Consider the following 18,397-nt stretch of genomic DNA (forward strand, 5'->3'; position numbering starts at 1 on the left):
CACTTCTACATTGCAGTTTCTGTTTCTGCATCGCAGTTTCCATTTTAGTACTTTCATCTTAGTTCCTCCATTTTGCCTCAATAAAATTAATTTTTGTTTTTGTAGCTATTTAAAAAATAATTATTATTATTATAATTGATATCTACATTGTATTTTTGTTGCAGTTTCTGTTTTTATTTGCAGTTTTTGTGTGAACATGTGTTGAAATGATTTTTTTTTTGTTTTTTTATATAAATATTGTATAACTGAATAAATATTACAAAATAAAGTTTGGTGTAGTGGTTTGTGAGTGAGCCTTCCTCCTTTAAGGGTCAAGGTTCAAGTCTCTTCAATGACACAAAATCTTTTTTTAAAAAGGTGAATAAAGGGCAACGGAGTTAGTCCCTTGTAGACTGTGGCGGCCGAAGATGGCAGTTGGTGAGTGTGAGTTGGTGGCGGCGGTTGTTGGGTGTTGGTGGCGGTGGCTGGCCAGCGGTGGCAGTTGGTTGGATATGGAAATATGGCATAGTATGCTTGTGTTTTAAAACTAAAGCTCCCTATTTTATTTAAATAGATTTGATTTGTTGTTACTGCATTAATTTTAGTGATCATTTAATATAATTATTTACTGATTTTTCCTAACATGTAGGAGTTTATTTACACACCCGATCCAATTGCTTCATGATCAATCTTTAACATATGATAAGTTGAAGACAATGTTGGTGTTCCTTGCTCTATTTTGATGGCAGTTTGGTTTGGTGTGTAATCATTTCTTCATAATATTCACTATAGAAGATGTCATTTCTACAGTGGATTAGTAGAATATTTTTTTTTTGGTGCAAGCAAACACAAGGGCAGGTAGAAGGCCGGTGATTAGTATGATTTTATGTTGTAAACTCAAAGTACGTTTTCTACTATATACACGGGTACATTTTCAATCCTAATTGAGAATTTGGCTTCCCCCTTTGAACTTATTTTTTCTTAGCTAAAGTTCGATGACTAGAATTCAACTAAAGAATGAAATTTTTTACACACAAATGGAAATTTACATAATCAAATAACTATATGCAATTGCATGAACGTTGGAGCTCCTTGCATGCCCAGTTTGATTGTGAAGATTGGCCTGTATTTGTCAGCCATGTTGCCCAAGCTTTTGTGGGGAGGTCGTGGCCCTCCTAAATAGGGAAGGTGTCCGATTAGGGGCCACGCACCGGTGCTTCCGGAGGCCCTCACTTCTTGGCGGCGTTATTTTTGGTAATATTTAGATAAGCATAGGAGAGAGAAGAAAAATAGTAGAAAGACAAAGATGATGGACGGAGACGATGTGAGATATGAAGGAGAGAACTCCACGGATGGCATTTTGTTGATGGCAGAGTCAAATGAGATATTGGAATTATCCTTCAGTTTTAAATTTCTCTTCTTTTGCATAGAGATTTTGATCTTATTAGGGACTCTATTTTTACTGTCCATCATATTCCAGAATTTTGACTGTTACAGAACCTTCAGCTATGCCCAAGCTTATGTACAGAGTCCATGTGTAATTAATCTCAGTCCAACGTCCAAACATGATCAGTGATCAGCCATAAAATAAAAGGAAAAAGTAAATTAAAATGAAAATAAAATAAATTCCAGAACCATACAAGCTATGCACACAACTCAAGAACCTTGTGTCATGCCCTACATCAAGGAGTTGTAAAGAGCCCCAGCTTGCATCTGTTTACCCACCGTTTATTTATTTTTTATCTCTGTGATCCTGAGAAAATAATGGACCATCTAACATGGCTATATCTCCAACATAAAGTCGTCACCAGCACCTCTTCATTTTCTGACGAAAGAAACCCCCTTCTGAATGCTTGATTCCAATTCTTTCTTTGCCTTCTCCAAGCCAGCCCTGTTTTGAAAAATGTCAAACTTGTCTCATATAGAGAAATAAGATAAGGCAATTGCAAGGGTTCAAAACAGGTAAAATTACAGACCTCTCGTACTCATTCAGGGGGCCAAGAGGATATATTTCCTCAACTCCAATACGGCCAAGCCGTACCTTGGATGCAAAGAAGGGAAGTTCAGTCACCTACAACACGCATGCGTGCCTTGTTAGGTCAAATACAATAGAAACCAGTTTATGATTTTAGATAAACCTGTTCAGACAACGCCAAATGAAATGATGATAGTAACATGCCTGAGAAGCCACAAATGCACATTCGACAACGCTGGCATCTCCTCGCAAGCCACGGAGGCATGCATCTGCAAATTTAACAGCGGCATATGCCTGCAATTTTCACTTACTGTAAGATTTAAGCAGGTTGAAAGTCAAAACAGCTAGAAAACAAGGATTTACGAAGAAATAACGGGAAAAAAGAGAACTTATGAAAACTAACTTTTATAACTAACCATTGATAATGTTGCAGAACCAGCTCCAGCTTTGGCCTGAAACAATGTCAAGATGGAGCATAAGATGGCAAAGAGTTTTGAAGCTAGGCACTATTCTTTAAACTAACTTTCTAAGATTCAATCGTGATACAGAAGACGCATCAAACAAAAGCATAGTGTTAAAGAAGGTTACAGTATTGAGCAGAGATGGTAGCCTAAAGCCAAAAAAGCAGGGTGCCGCGCTACTATCAAGCCCATGAGATTGCTCAAAGCCTAAAACTATACAACCCGTTCCTTGCCTAATATCAAATGACTACTTCAGGAATCTACGCCTACAAACTCTGAAGAAATAGCAAAAGTGATCAATACCTGCAACCCTTACAAAAATTTTAATTTTGAAGTAATCTCTTCACAAGAGCACGCCTGTGACACCAAGCACCCCTATCTTACACTGTCATTTGTATAATCTATCTTCCATACCCTGATTTGCACCTTTCTATAATTATAAAACCAAGAAGGTACTCGACATAGAAAGAGTCAGCACCTAATGCTCATTTAATTAATTGTATAGCATCTGAACAAACAGGAAGGTAACTACATAAATAATGGAAGGTTTTTTCATACAGCTACTTTTTTGCTGTATCAGCATTCAGCGTACTGCACAGAACTTTAAATTTTTTTCCACACTGTCTGGTGCAAGATCATGACTAATTTCTCACATTATTTTCTTTCAAACCATTCTTTAAAATTCTTAGAAAGACAACAATTTAATAAACAAATAAGAGTGCAAAGCCAGGGACAGTTCCCTTCACCTAGGAATAATGCATATAGCCTGGACTTATGACATGATTAGCGCAATATGCAGCAACAACTCAACAAAACAAGCACTGGTTACTCACCTCAACAACCTCAGTTCCACCATTCTGAATGCGATCTGTTAGGTAATCAACTTCTTTTGGGGTGAAAGAGCATGGAGGCTTAACCTGCATAAAACAATAACAACAATGAATTTAACTCAACTCTATACCAACACACACATGATTGAGAATCTAAAAACAAGCTGTCCTGAACCTGAGACAAAAGAGGCAAAATTGTAACCCCTGCATGACCCCCAACAACAGGCACATTAACGTCCCTAGGATCAAGCCCCAGAACCTCTGCCTGCAACAAAATCACACTCATGAATTATAACCAAGATGACCAATGGTGTAGTAATGAAACATGAGAAAATTTTACCAAATGCATACCACAAAAGTATTGGCTCTAACAACATCAAGCATGGTGACACCCAATAGCTTCTTAGGATCAAAGGTGCCAGCTTTTTTGAAAACTTCAGCTGCAATGGGAACAGTGGAGTTCACAGGGTTGCTAATCACGTTGACAATGGCGTTTGGACAGCACTTAGCGATTGCTTCACTAAGCGTCCTGACGATTCCGGCGTTGATGTTGAACAAATCGTCCCTTGTCATGCCCGGTTTTCGGGGCACGCCGGCGGGAATGATCACCAAATCCACTCCGGTCAGCGCTTCCTCTAGCTGCTGCTGCCCCAAAAATCCACGCACCTACAAATCCAATCACCCAATCTTTGAAATTTTTAGAAATTCAGAAATTTGGGAATTGTAATGAATGAACCAACGAAATTGAAATTTGGGAACTTACGACGGCGCCGGTGTCCATGTGGCTGATATCGGAGGTGACGCCAGGGGTGTTCACGACGTCGTACAGATGGAGAACGGAGACCAACGGGTTCATCTTCATCAGCATGGCGAGAGGCTGTCCTATGCCGCCTGCTGCTCCGAGTACGGCTACTCTGAAACCGGCGGCGCCGCCCTTGGCGCGGCAATTCAAGCGGCTGACACTGGCAGTGTTCTCCATGTGGAGATTTGGAGGGTCGAGATGAGCGGAGATTCTAGCAATCCGTTGATTCACGTTTTCTCCTAAGCTAGGCTGCATCGTGTATTTTTAGAATTTGATCTGATCGGCGATAAATAAATGAAAAGAGGGAGAGAGATGGGGAGGTTGATGATGAGTGATGACGTTAAAGCTTCGCAGAGAAATTGGGAAGTGTGGAAAATGGAAACTAATCTTATCTCAAACTAATCTTCTTGGGATTGTTTGATGATCCGAACTTTGTGACTTCCTGATGCCAAGTTTCATAAAGGACGAACTTAGGCAATATTATACATTTCTTTTGGACAAGCGGCAATTTCCTCTTTTCTTTTTTTCACATATCATATGCCACAGAAAACAGGAATTTCATGCTGCCAGTTTGTGTCGATTTAACTTGACTCATTTAATTGAGAAAAAATTGTCAAAATTCCTGTCAACTTGTACCCAACTTTGAAAGTACAAGGTTTAATTAAGAGTAAGGTTAATAACACCAAATGTGTTGATCTGTTATTTATTCAAATTCGGGGTGATGTGATGAATAGACTTTGACCAAGAAAGTTTGTGCCTCTTTAAATTCAAGGGTTGCATCTAACTGTGTAATATACTCTTTTGAAAATGGTAACTTTCCTTTCTTCAAGATATAAGATTGTGAAACAAATGCTATTGGGGTTAAAGAAAATGTTTTCGATTATAATGTAGTCCAATTTGTTTTTTTATAAAAGCGATATTGCCAATATCATATTGTCATATTAGAGGTGTCATTCTATAGAAGGGATCTTCAATGTCCTATTTCTTAACCGTTGAATCAAATTGGATATATAAATTTTTTTGCATATTAGAGATGGAAAAATCGAATCTACTAGTTTCTTAAACCCAACAAATAAGACACAGCCTTTCCGCTCACATTTAGGTTGGGGCCTATCCTTAGTAAGCCTGCCCTTGTTGCCAAACAGCCCAAGGATGAAACTCATTCTTGAAATGTTGTGGACACACCAGACCAGTCCAGCCCATGTTGGTTGTTAATAAGTTTAGGCCAATTAGGCTAATGGTTTAGTATTCTTCTTGGGCCCCTTTGGCCAGGTGACAAATGTTTAGCTTCCCGTAAAAACAAAATGAATGGAAGACCCGGAAAAGACAACCCAAAAAAAAGAAAAAAAAGAAAAAAAAAAAGGAGGTAAAAAAGAGGAAAGCAGTTGAAAGATACTTATATATGTGCATATGTCTTTTGCATTTGTCCTCTTGTGCTCCTTGATAGGAATCATCAGGAGGCTAAGTAAATAAAAATGACTAGCCTAATATGTAATTAAGACGAATGGTAAAAGACTAGAAGTCTCAGGTTTGAATCTCCACAACATCATAATTTTGTGTGTGTGTGTGCAAAATTCCTCCATTATAGTTTAGACTATCACTTATACTATAATAATAATAAAAAGTTACAATGGTAAAAGACTAAATGGGAGCACAAGGCTGTGAACTATTTTGTCGGTCCTTTTGTTTCAATGGGGAGGACTCGGAGGCACTAAAAAGCACTAAAAAAATAATGAGCTTCTAGAAAACAGCAGGACGTCGCTTTTGGTGTCTTATATTGTGGAGAACGCTGTGATGGGTTTGTTTGAAAATGTTGGTAGAGAATCATTGACGTTTAAGGCACAACACCACCACCCTTTCATTGTCATGAATCATGAATCATGAATCATGATCATCAAGCTGATATAATGGATATGTCTCTCCTTAACTATTTCACCAATGTGAATTCAGAATGTCTCAGTTATTAATTATGCCATCTAAATGCACTATAAGATGTTTTTCGCTTTTTTTAGACTTGTTAGACTTTAAATTTAACTGGTTGAATTTTTATCGTAACACGTTAAGAAAAAGTTTGATTCCTGTCATTTCACTTTCTTGAATTGTAAAAAGAAAACTCTATGAATGTTTCAACACAAAGAACATCTAGAAGCTACAATCTTAGAAATCCCTAATTGTGGTAAACATGTGTAAGGAAAGTAACTTCACTCATCACTTTTGACCATAGTGTAACATTATCTTTCTTCTCAACATGTTACGCGTATTGATTTTAGACTATATAGTTATAATTTCATGATAAAGGCAATACACATGTTATTAGTGGCTACACCATTGTTAAAAATGATTAGCAATGTATCTCAAGATGATAATTTTTTTTAATGTGAAAAAATAGTTGTAGATAATACTAACAAATCTTGTGAAACATGACTCAATGAATGTTCACATCCATCTCCTTTAAAGTGAAAAGTTCAATTATTATCTCCCCTCATCAAGACTTACTTTTTTGGGTTCATACATACATCAACTTGATGAGTTTAATTAAAGTTGCATGGAAAATGCATGAATCGTTGGGGCAGCATAGTGTGACTTTGGGAATAATTAAATACCAAGAAAGGGAACACTTCCTATCTTACCAGAAAACAGACCAAAGGGTAAGTTGAAAAGGGTGTTTCACCGGCCACCCAAACGTCCATAAATCCAAATGGCTTGCCAAATTTAGCCGCTTGGCCAAAGACAAATGCTTCATCTTCTATCTGGGCCCAGTCTATATAACCCCATCTCTCTCTCTCCCTCTTCTTTCATTCATTCACAGCCTTCTCTCTCTATCTCTCTCTCTCTCTCTCTCTCTCTCTCTGAAAAAGAGAAAAAGAAAGGAAGGAAGAGAAGGAATAAGTGGTGGGGTCCAGCTGCTGGGCAAGCAAAGTCATCAGAAATGGCTCAAGACATTGAAGACAAGAAGCACTTGTTTCTCAACCACTCATTTCCATTGCCATTTCCCAATATGTCAAGTGCACTGGCCAAACTGCCCCTACAAATGAAGAGGTACCCTACAGTTGAAGACATTCCATTGGGGAATCAGAGGTCACTGTCAAACAATCCCAAGAAGAATGAAGAGTGGTAGCAGATCAATTAATGTAACTCATCCCTTCTTGGTTTGTGTAGAGAGAAACCAACTCAACACCATTCCTTGATAGAACGTTTTAGAGGCAGACAGGATGGAGCCAGGCAATTCTAGTTATAGTTTTCTCATGTACCTTCTATTTGGTAAATTCCACAGTAATTCTATATTTTCTTACTCCTAGAATCTAAGATTTTCATATACCAACTACCCTTTTTTGTTTGTGGCTCTTCTAACTTTTATGAATCTAAAGGAGGTCATGGAGAAGGAATAAGATGGTTGAAGTGGTGGAGGGTCATCGTCTTCATGGGTGAAAAGTTCATGGGAAAGTATATATACATGGAAGTGATCTGAAGAATTTGGTTCATGTATTTAAATGGGATCTTGAATTTTTCACTTTGTAATGAGATGCTAGCTGCTTCTGCTTTAATTTGCTGCATTTTTTTTTCTACTGATCTCCTTTGGGATTCATTTGTTTAGATACATAATTAGATCTTCCATCTCTGGCTTCTCCATTTCACTCATTTGTTTGTAATGATAGCTGGAATGTAATGAATTTGAGGCACTTATGGCAACACCTATCCAATTATATATCACATGATTTTATTGTGTTGGTTAATGCATTTGTCTAGATGATTATATGATGATCAGTGTGATTTCGTTTAGATATGGCATCGTGTTAGGTTTTAGTATGTATAATCAGATGGATTCCTGAGGATCAACTTTACAGTCTATGATTTTCCCCAGGAAATTCGCTTGAACGACTCTCTCGCCCTCTACCGGCGAGAAAATTCAGAACTGAATCGATGTTTAGGGAAAAGATTGTTTTGGTATTACAGTACCTAATAAATTAAATTCTAGATATTCAGCCTATAATCTTTTTAATATCGAGAATGTACTAAGTACTGTAGATTGATTCCTACAAACCTAAGGTATAAATTCACATTTAGACTTTGCATTAGCACTTTCGTCTGCATTGTTTATAGCACGATCAGTTTTACTTTTTAAAGAACCAACATTGTTGCTAGCTACCGACACTTTTGGGATTGCTACTCTCAAAGGAGAACTGTGCGTTTCCAGAATTCAAGTTTTTTGTTTTGTTTTATAATAAAGTAGGTAAATTTATAAACCATGAAGTATAAAATATGTAAATGCTTCTGTTAGCGACAATATTGTTGCTTCCCTGCAGTTTCCAGCTTCTTCATTCGTTCAAATATTTCTGCAGTACATGCTTTTCCTTCATGGGTTTCAAGGTTTCTTGGTTCTCTTTTAAACAAGTTTCGTTCCGACTTCCGATCATGAACTTTGTTGTTTATTTGACATTTGAAATTGGCTCACTGGCACTGCGCACGTGTAGATAATGAAGACAATTAGTGTAACATTATCATAATTATTTTCCTTGATAACTAGACTATAATATTATCGATGGGTGTTGGTAGTTGCTTGCTTGCTCTGTTGAATCCGTGTGTTTCTAGGGCAGTGCGTGTATGTTTTCCTGTCTGGCATCTTTCTTTCATGTTAGGTGTTTACTATTCCGCGGGGTCAAGAATTACGGCAGTTTCTAATTTTAATTTACAGTGATATTAGGAACCATTTTGCATAGGATGCTCAACATGCATATGCAATGTGGGAGCTTAATTATATTTCTATGGACTTGTTTGGTGGCTCAATCAGCGCTCAGTTGGAATTGATTTCAAGTAAGTTCTTATGAGTCTTATTCATTTTAATGAGACTTGTAAGACACAATATGTTCATCAAACAACGATCATCACACTGTCAAATTTAATTAAAATAGTTCATTGCATATCGAGCCACCACACAAAGTCATACATACTACTGGTATACTAAAGACATTTATCCTTCCACTAAAATTAGAGTTTAAATTCATCCTACAACCCTCTTGATTTAAAAAGCCAGAAAGAAAGAAAGATTGTGTAATTATATGTTATTAAAAAAAATGCAAAGTTTCATATTGCTTTACCATGTCATTACGTAATTTGGAGTAGAGCATCCTTTTGTTGTGAAGCATCTACTAGTAATTGATTATATATTTTATTTTATTTTCACAAATTACTTGTGAAAAGATAACAGATTTGTATTACATTTAAGACCTATATTTTCATTCTTTGACAAATCACGTGATAAGAAATAAACACAAATTTATATACATTTAATTACACCAAAAATTTTCTCTTGTTTCATAGAATTGTAAATTGGCAAGACTTTTACTATTAACAATTAGCCTTACAAGTATGCAAAAGTCATTCATTTAATAAGCTTTTTAAAAGTCATGCTACTCTTACCACATTTGTATATCATACTCTCATACCACTTTATATGACAGATAAGTGAACAACCATATCAATTAAAATTAATTTAACATTTTTTTTATTTATGATTTATTGACACTTTTTAATTGATGTGACTATTCACGTCATCTGCTACATAAGGTGGTATGAGAATATAGTATACAAATATAGTAAGAGTAGCATATGTACACACAAAATCTCTTGTTTCGATAAATATGTACATATATTTGAAGAGGATTGAGGGTGTGCTCAAGACAGATGCCTTATAAGTGAAACATAAGAATAATTAGTACATTACAATCTGTTTGAATTGAATTAAATAAAGAGTAAAAGAATTTAAAAGAACATCATCTGCAGCTGCCATAACATTAGGAGGCAATCAAGCATTTCAGATATATATTGTTAATTTTTTTTAAAATAAAGATAGAAAATTAAAATCAGAAGAAAAAAAAATCCAATGGGCACACACGCACGTGAAAGGGGCTGGTCTCAATTATGCTAAGGTGCATGCTTACAACGAGCCCCACCAAACATGTCATGAACGTCCCAATTATCCTCAGCTAAACCAATTCAAATTATTTGAGTGATTTTGCACAATCACCGGTTCAATTACTGTTGGGCCCATGACCCAGCCCTCATCTTATGCTAGTAGTATCATATCCAATGGGCTTTGAAGTGGAATTTTAATTGAAAATGTCTGGTTCTCTTTGTTTTTTTGGGTCGAAAGTTGATATTTAATAAAACAAGAACCTCACCCAAAACTAGGAGAACCCAGAATTACAACACCGGCAATCCAGTAAGGAAGCACAAACAGACTAATTAATCTGTGGTATCACATGAACAAGAACAAGAGTAACCAATCTCTGGTTCTCAATATCCACAATTCCTTCACATGTGGCTAGACTATGATCTAAAATGCCATTCATTTGATTGGTGTTAGCAGTTTTCTGAAGCTTCTTCTCTAGGGGGACTTCGAAGAAGACTTGAGATGCTTTTGAGTCCATCAAAGTCTAGAGCCTAGGATTTGTTGAAGACTTTTTGTGTTAGGTCGGGCCCAAATTGAGACTTTTGTTTGTGTTTTATTAGGTTCCTGGTGGCGCCCTTTGTATCTCAGAGGCCAACTTTTTGACTAATCCTTGGTTAATAGTTTCTGTGCTCATTAAATATGAGATAGGGACTGCCACTTCCTTTTTTTCTTAAGTACAAGTGATAGTCTTTTTTTTGTTTTTTTGGACGAAATATAAGCGATAGTCTAAACTAGATGGAGAGGGGGTTTTTTATACACACACTATTATGATGCTATGAGACTGTCACCTTTAATTGGTACTTAATTTTGAATTTCTGAATGTAGCTATTTTTTTCATACAAGCGGAATTGAAAGAGAAATAATTCGAACACTGACCTGGTATGACTATAAATTAGTTAAGACGAAATTATAAAAGCACTAGATGCAATGCATTTTTTGAATTTGAAATGCATTTATTAAATTTCCCTCTTATGCAGACATTAACGATGCGTTTGGATGAGGAAATTTATAAATATAAAGGATTTCATAAATGACGGAAGTTAATGTTCTAGAATTTGTAAAGTTTCTTATTTGGGTGATGGATTTAAAACACGGAATTTAACCTTTATTTGTAAAGTTATCTTTTTTAAAAACTCAATCTCTCTTGGGATTTTAGAAATGACAACTTTTATATAGACTTTAAAGTTGAAATTTATGATCTTCAAATTCCATGTTTTTTCTCACGCGGAATTTCTAAATTTCTATGTTTTTTTTATTCAAACACGGGAATAGATTTATGTCAATTTAGAAAATTCTGAGTTTTGTCAAAATCCCAAATTTATTTTTCTCATCCAAACGCACTGTAACTTAAAGTTGAATGAGTCAATTGAACTAATATCTTATATGTTTGGATTTAAACTTGCTATTTAAATGGACTCTAAATTTGTGTTAACAAATTTGAACATGGGAATTCTTTCAACATTAGTAAGAGAATTACCACCAAATTAGCTAGTTGGTAAAAAGAACAATTTGTAAATTACTTGAACCCGAAACTATATTACTTAAGGATTGATACCTTAATTAGCATAAAAATCTCACTATAGAAGTGTCAAAAAACTACACACGAGGACAAGAACAAATTACAAAATATGAAAAATTATCTGATTTCATCTGTAACCAAACACACTCATATCTGCCCAAATCACCAGTCAAATATGCTTTTTAAGTTTTTATCGTGACATAAAATAAAACATGATTTGCCGAAAGTAGTGTGTCCGCAAGTCAATTAGTCGCCCGACACTTCAATTTGGACTGGTTGACTGAAGAGTCCAACTCTTTGTTAGTAGCTAGAAGCAACAGTACCCTAATTACCATTTGTAATAAAATATGTCATTTCAATTAAAAATAATTGGCTGAAGAAGCTACTGTGCTGTGATGGGCTAGTGGGTTTGAAAACTTGACCTCTGAAACAATGAAATGGATGGACACCCAAATGGGTGCGTTAGCTCACCCACCTTGGCTTTATCACCAACAAACCAGGACCCACTAGAAAGTGATCGCCCATTATAAACACTTAGATAAAATTATACAGATCAACCAACAAAAGGTGGTCCAACTATGTTAAACAACACACATAATGTTCAATGTATTTTGCATTGAATTCCATTTTGGTAAACGCCACATTTGTTTTTTTCTCTTAAAACGATGTGAGATTCAAATTTGAGTGTAAGAGAACGACTTACTATCCTGATCATTTGGTCCAACTATTATTATGCCATCGGCTTAAAGTAAAAGCTAAGTTTCAAAATCCAATTGGGTCCATGTTGGTGGGTCAAGCCGAGAGCATCTACCTTTAAGCATATGGGTAGGCTAATGTGCATTTGAGGCATGCTGTAGCAGATGGCTTCATGCTCACTCAGGTTTAACCTAAAGGACACATTTGCACAAGTGTAGGCACATTCTAGGGCTTCATTTTTTAATAAGTCAACTAACTTGGGGAACGTGAAAGTTTCGACAGCTTCGAACCCCAAACAACTGAGTCTTCACGGCGACGTTTTCAGAGCTTGTTTTTTACCTGCATCATGCATGGCTGCTGTGTTCAACTTCCTAGACAGGGGATATCCAATGTTGCCTCATCAGCTATAGGGGTATGCTCCCTGAAAAGAAATGGTTGGAACCATAATCCGTTTATTAGATCCATGACATTGTGGTTGGATTGGAACCAATGTTGCATCTCACTAAATAATTTGGCATGGATCAAGATCACTCATCGATTTAAATACATAATCTTATTAATTAATAGCCCGACAACACATTTTTAACGGCCCTTGTTATGAAATATTCCAATGTCGAATTCAAAACAGGATTAGATAAATAAATAATCTCATCACAAATCCAGACCCATACCATTAATATCCAGTAGTTATTATTTTGATCATAAATCGTAAGTAAAATAAACGTAATCACACAGTTGTTATATCTTTACTATAAAATCATACCAATTTTCATTTACTATTTGTTGTCGTTTTCCACAATATATATAGTATATAATATTATTTCTGCAATCCATATTCTATACCATTAAACCCCACACCACCTGTTTTAGGAATGGAATAAAATAAATTCACAACTGCATTCCAACAAAAGGTTATTCTTCTAAGAAGATCCTCCTCTATCTCAATCCCACACAAGTGTCTCATTGGGTTCTAATTCTTTTTCTCATCCATGCATTTGTATCCTAAGAATTTAGAAGCAAGTCAATTCACTAGATTATGCGGTCATCTAATCATCATGTATAAAAAGAAAAGAAAAGAAAAGAAAAGTGGTGTTGAGTTTTTTTTTTTGAAATACAAGTGATAGTCTTAAACTATATATGAGAGAGAGATTTTTCACACACAAACAAAATTAAGATGCAATAAGAGTTTGAATATGAGACATCTGATCTGCACGTTAATGCCATTTTCCACTAGACTAACCCATGTTGAGTCTTAAATTGACCCCAACCAAACTTTTTCCAATCCTTGCTCCTCAAGCTGGCATCAATTAGCAACACCATCCCAAATTCCCATCCTTTCCAAACATCACATTGTTTGCATCAATTTGCAAGATAAACATCAATTCCCAACCTCCAATAGAACCTGTCCTTATTCCAATGTCCCAAAAAAAAACTAAAAAAAACTAAAAAAAATCACACCAAAAAACCATAGTAGTAAATGAATCTTCACCCTTTCCCCACTTCTAGAAAAAATACAGTGGCCCTAGTTGGCAACAATAATCAATAACAAAAGAAAATTTGACCCAGAAATTGTTGTTTTGCTTTTGTGCTAAGTTCCAACTTACTACTAATTATATTGCCACTTTCTACTAAAAAGCCAAAATCGAATCACGTTTCATTTGCTCGCATAGTAATAATATCTGCCCTCCATAATTACAACCCATCTCTTCTTCTGCCCTTTCACAATTTCAGTCCCTCTCCTTCTTCCTTCTCTCACAAAAGCCAAAAAGATGAAACAATAAAAGCACCTTCCATGTGAGCCCTTTGAAAATTGAAGCCCTTCTAAATCATCCCTCCCTCCCTCCCTCCATTTAAATCCCTATCTCTGTCTCTCTCACTGCCTCCTCCTACAGCATGTCACCATCTTCCTCCATGCACACACACAGTAACCCCCCAACTCTAAAACCCAACCGTTATGCTTCAACCTATAAACATATGCTTCCTTCTTCCCTGTCTCTGATCAAACCTTAATTTGGCTCTCAATTTTGTTTGTTTCTTTTAACTAAAGATGAGACATTTACCTCTAAAATCTCTTTTAGTGCTGTTTGCCGTACACCTATGCGTATCATCGGTGATGGCCTCTTTGGCCGGAGATACCCAGACCTTGATTCGGGTCAAGGCTAAACTTTCCGACCCGGATGGAAAACTCGACGATTGGGTTCCCAACAGCGACCACAATCCCTGCAATTGGACGGGGATTACGTGTGAACCAAACACCCACACTGTGCTTGCTGTGAACATTTCCGGGTTGGGTATTGCCGGCGGGTTTCCATTCGGGTTTTGTCATATTCGGACCCTCCGAAACCTCTCTCTGTCTGGCAACTCCATCAATGGCTCTCTCCAAACCCAGACCCTCTCCCTCTGCTCGCACCTTCAAGTTCTGGAACTGGAATCTAACAACATCGTCGGAGAGTTGCCGGAGTTCTCGCCGGACTTCACCGATTTACAGGTCCTGGACCTCCAAAGCAACAACTTCTCCGGCGATATTCCGGCGAGTTTCGGCCGGCTTCCCGCGCTCAAGGTCCTACTCCTCTCCCAGAACTTGCTCACCGGTTCAATTCCGAGTTTCTTGTGCAATCTGACCGAGTTGACTAACTTGTCACTTGCTTACAATCCCTTCAAGCACGCTGTGTTACCTTCAGAGATCGGAAACTTAAGAAAGCTCGAGAACCTCTTCATTCCCAATTCCAACGTCAAGGGCCAAATACCAGACTCGATCGGGAACTTAGTCTCTCTCAAGAACCTCGACCTGTCTGAAAATTCTCTAACTGGCGTGTTGCCTGAGAGCATTGGAGGGCTGAGAAGCGTCTTTCAGATCGAGCTGTTTTCAAACCACCTGTCCGGCGAATTGCCTGAGAGCATCGCAAACTTGAGTTCACTACGATACTTGGATTTGTCGCTGAACGCTTTCACTGGCAAATTGTCTGAGAAAATTGCAGGGATGCGTTTAGTTTCTTTGAATCTCAACGACAATTTTCTCCAAGGCGAAGTTCCTCAAATCTTAGGCTCCAACCCGATACTTGAGCAGCTCAAGCTTTTCAACAACAGCTTTTCCGGTTCGCTACCGGAAAATCTCGGCCGATATTCAGATTTGGACGATTTGGATGTCTCCACTAATAAATTTACCGGCGAGTTGCCCAAGTACCTCTGCTACAAGAAAAAGCTCACGAGACTCGTCACATTCAGTAACCAGTTCTCTGGTAACTTGCCTGATACATTAAGCGAGTGCGATTCTCTCGACTACGTTCGAATCGAACACAACGAATTCAGCGGCGTCGTTTCTGACAAGTTTTGGGGTCTGCCTCTGCTTACTTTTCTTCAAATCAACAACAACAGGTTCAACGGCACCGTTTCGCCTTCGATTTCCGCTGCCAGTGGTCTCACCACGCTTCTAATTTCCGGCAACCAGTTTTCCGGCAGTTTTCCGCCGGAGATGTGCAAGCTTTCTGATCTCGCGAAGCTCGACCTCAGTGAAAACCAGTTCTCCGGCGACTTGCCGCGTTGCATAACGGAGTTGAAGAAGTTGCAGAAGCTTAAAATGCAAGAGAACATGTTCTCTGGACAGATTCCGAGTCAAGTGAGTTCGTGGACCGAATTGATCGAGTTGAACCTAGCCAGTAACCGGCTCTCGGGTTGGATCCCACTCGAGCTCGGGGACTTGCCGGTGCTGAATTACTTGGATCTCTCCCAAAATTTTCTCACGGGCGAGATTCCGGTGGAGTTAACTAAGCTCAAGCTCAACCAGTTCAACGTCTCAAACAACAAACTGTACGGAAAGATTCCTTCCGGGTTCAATTACGAACTCTATGTCTCGGGTCTAATGGGCAACCCGAATCTATGCAGTCCGGATCTTAAGCCCATGCCAACCTGCTCCAAACCCAAATCCGCTGCCCCATTTCTGATAGTCATTTTATCCGTCTGCGTTGTATTGCTAGTCGGGTCTCTGGCTTGGTTTTTGAAACTCAGTTCCAAAGCATTTGGCGGTAAAACCAAGAGGCTTTACCGGGTCACCACATTCCAGCGGGTCGGGTTTAACGAAGAGGAGGTGATGTCGTCTTTAACGAAAGAGAATCAAATTGCGACGGGCGGATCGGGTCATGTTTATAGGGTGAAGCTGAAAACGGGCCAAACAGTGGCGGTTAAGAAGCTTGTGGGGCGGGTCAAGGAAACCCGAAACTGAGGGCGTTTTCCAGACCGAAGTAGAGACGTTGGGTCGGATCCGCCATGGCAATATCGTAAAATTGATGTTTTGTTGTAGCGGTGAGGATAGTAGGATCTTGGGTTACGAGTACATGGAGAATGGGAGCTTGGGCGATTGCTTGCACGGAGAGAAGGTCGGAGCGTTGGAGGATTGGGGCAAGAGATTCGAAATTGCGGTCGGGTCGGCCCATGGGCTGGCATATCTGCACCACGACTGTGTTCCTGCTATCGTGCACCGGGATGTGAAGAGCAACAACATACTTTTGGATGAGGACTGGACCCCACGGGTGGCGGATTTTGGACTGGCCAAGACATTGCAAAAGGACGTGGCGGCTGGCTGTGGTGCCATGTCAAGGATTGCTGGGTCCTACGGCTACATTGCTCCAGGTGAGTCGTTTTCATTCTTTTGTTGGGGTTTTTCCGGTTGGTCGCTAACTTTTGCTTTTTTAGGTTTGTAATTAGATTCTCCGGCTCATGTGATGGCAACTTTGGGACCCACTGTTGTTTTCAATTTGAGGTTAAATTGAGATTAGAAACCATTGCGGTGCACAGATTAGATTGGCTGAATTTAAATATCATGCAGGCAACTTCTTGTGGCCTTGGTTTTGCTTAGTGTCTGGTCTTGCTTGTTGATATTTGTTATTGTCAAATGTTGTTGTCTGCCAACTGTTGGCACAAGTGGCTGAGCTCCTTCGGGAGCAACAAACGCTCTCTGCCAACATGGGTTTTACTATTTTATTCTACATCACTAGGTGGGTGGTACCCTGTTGCATTATTCAAAACAAATCTTATCCACAATCTCATCCACGACTGTAAACTGTGCTTTTTATTATTGAGGTTCATTAAAGGGGTGTTTTAACTTATTCACTTGTGCTTTTTATCGTACTGCCAGAGTACGCATACACACTCAAGGTTACGGAGAAGAGTGATGTGTACAGCTTTGGCGTGGTGCTGCTAGAGCTGATTACAGGCAAGAGGCCAAATGACTTGTCCTTCGGTGAGAACCAGGACTTAGTGAAGTGGGTTAGCGAGGTCGCAGTAGCTTCTCCTCAAGGAGGAGAAGAAAACGGAGGTGACGGCAACGGTTGTTTCAACGCGGATCTCAGCCAGATTGTTGATCCAAGGATGGACCTGTCGACATGCGATTACGATGAGATTGAGAAGGTTTTGATGGTGGCTCTTCTATGTACCTCAGCGTTCCCAATTAACAGGCCCTCCATGCGAAAGGTGGTCGAAATGCTCAACGATCGGAACCCATCTCGATCATTCAAAATGATGGCCCAAATTTAATACAATTTTGTTGCATAGGCTTGGTCTATGGGATTTTGTAAAGACAGATTGGTGTTGCAACCTTGGTTTAGACTCTTGTTCCTTTTGCCTTAATAATATAAGGTCTAAAAGAAAGAAAGGTTACGTACTTATCAAGCTTTGTGTCATATTTATTTCTAGTGTTTTCGTAAGAGCTATAAAGTATAAAGCATGCTTACAGCTTACATATTGGTTCACCTTTCCTTATCCAACATACGCTACTAAAAAAAAGCTCAGAAGAGACTGAGGGTTGTCAGTCTCTTTTGCCTTCTTTATTAGGGACTGAAAACAGTGCCTATTGATGTTTATCAGTGTCTTTTAAAGGGGTCCTCTATTGATATTATGTCACTGATTATAATCTCCGTGCCTAATTTTTGCAATGAGTCCCACATTTTCGTAATATCCAATACTCATTAAAGTATTCTATTAATGAAATACATCCGTGCCTAATGCATTTTTTTTTTTTTACCGACTTCTGTAGTGGAATTTTTTTCTTTTTTGACTCCATTTGTCTCGTGCATGGACGCCCTTTTTCACTCCTGAGCAAGTGATTTTTACAAATAAAATAATTGAAACACAAATTTCATACATTAGCGATTACTTGCGCTACATTTCTGGGACACTTACAATAACGAGAA

At 38.3% G+C, this 18,397-nt stretch overlaps 3 protein-coding genes and 1 long non-coding RNA gene across 5 annotated transcripts; 3 read left to right on the plus strand and 1 right to left on the minus strand.

The window, feature by feature from the left end:
• Window positions 1-1,562: 1,562 nt before the first annotated feature.
• On the minus strand, window positions 1,563-4,598 carry PMDH1 (peroxisomal NAD-malate dehydrogenase 1). Its single transcript, XM_008238715.3, has 8 exons — window positions 4,009-4,598; window positions 3,597-3,911; window positions 3,421-3,510; window positions 3,249-3,332; window positions 2,371-2,406; window positions 2,159-2,248; window positions 1,956-2,050; window positions 1,563-1,870 (listed from the first exon to the last, which is right to left on the minus strand). Exons 1-8 carry the CDS (start codon window positions 4,300-4,302, stop codon window positions 1,798-1,800), a joined length of 1,077 nt encoding a protein of 358 aa, XP_008236937.2. The 5' UTR covers window positions 4,303-4,598; the 3' UTR covers window positions 1,563-1,797.
• A 2,065-nt stretch (window positions 4,599-6,663) lies between these two features.
• LOC148921009 (uncharacterized) lies at window positions 6,664-7,592 on the plus strand. Its single transcript, XR_016123527.1, has 2 exons — window positions 6,664-7,308; window positions 7,416-7,592. It is a non-coding gene; the product is annotated as an uncharacterized LOC148921009 (long non-coding RNA).
• A 6,123-nt stretch (window positions 7,593-13,715) lies between these two features.
• HSL2 (HAESA-like 2) lies at window positions 13,716-17,876 on the plus strand. 2 transcript variants are annotated; one of them, XM_008238725.2, is made up of 2 exons: window positions 13,716-16,838; window positions 17,344-17,876. In XM_008238725.2, the coding sequence occupies exon 1, from the start codon at window positions 14,260-14,262 to the stop codon at window positions 16,429-16,431; it is 2,172 nt and encodes a 723-aa protein (XP_008236947.2). In that variant the 5' UTR covers window positions 13,716-14,259; the 3' UTR covers window positions 16,432-16,838; window positions 17,344-17,876. The 2 variants fall into 2 exon arrangements, with proteins under 2 accessions (XP_008236947.2, XP_088900734.1); XM_089044608.1 differs by lacking the exon at window positions 17,344-17,876 and adding an exon at window positions 16,902-17,084.
• Window positions 16,544-17,741, plus strand: LOC103335697 (LRR receptor-like serine/threonine-protein kinase HSL2). Its single transcript, XM_089047675.1, has 2 exons — window positions 16,544-16,838; window positions 17,344-17,741. The coding sequence occupies exons 1-2, from the start codon at window positions 16,544-16,546 to the stop codon at window positions 17,739-17,741; spliced, it is 693 nt and encodes a 230-aa protein (XP_088903801.1).
• Window positions 17,877-18,397: the final 521 nt, after the last annotated feature.

This window comes from Prunus mume, linkage group LG1, assembly GCF_029339155.1.
Source record: "Prunus mume cultivar Tortuosa linkage group LG1, ASM2933915v1, whole genome shotgun sequence".
NCBI classification, from domain to species: domain Eukaryota; kingdom Viridiplantae; phylum Streptophyta; class Magnoliopsida; order Rosales; family Rosaceae; genus Prunus; species Prunus mume.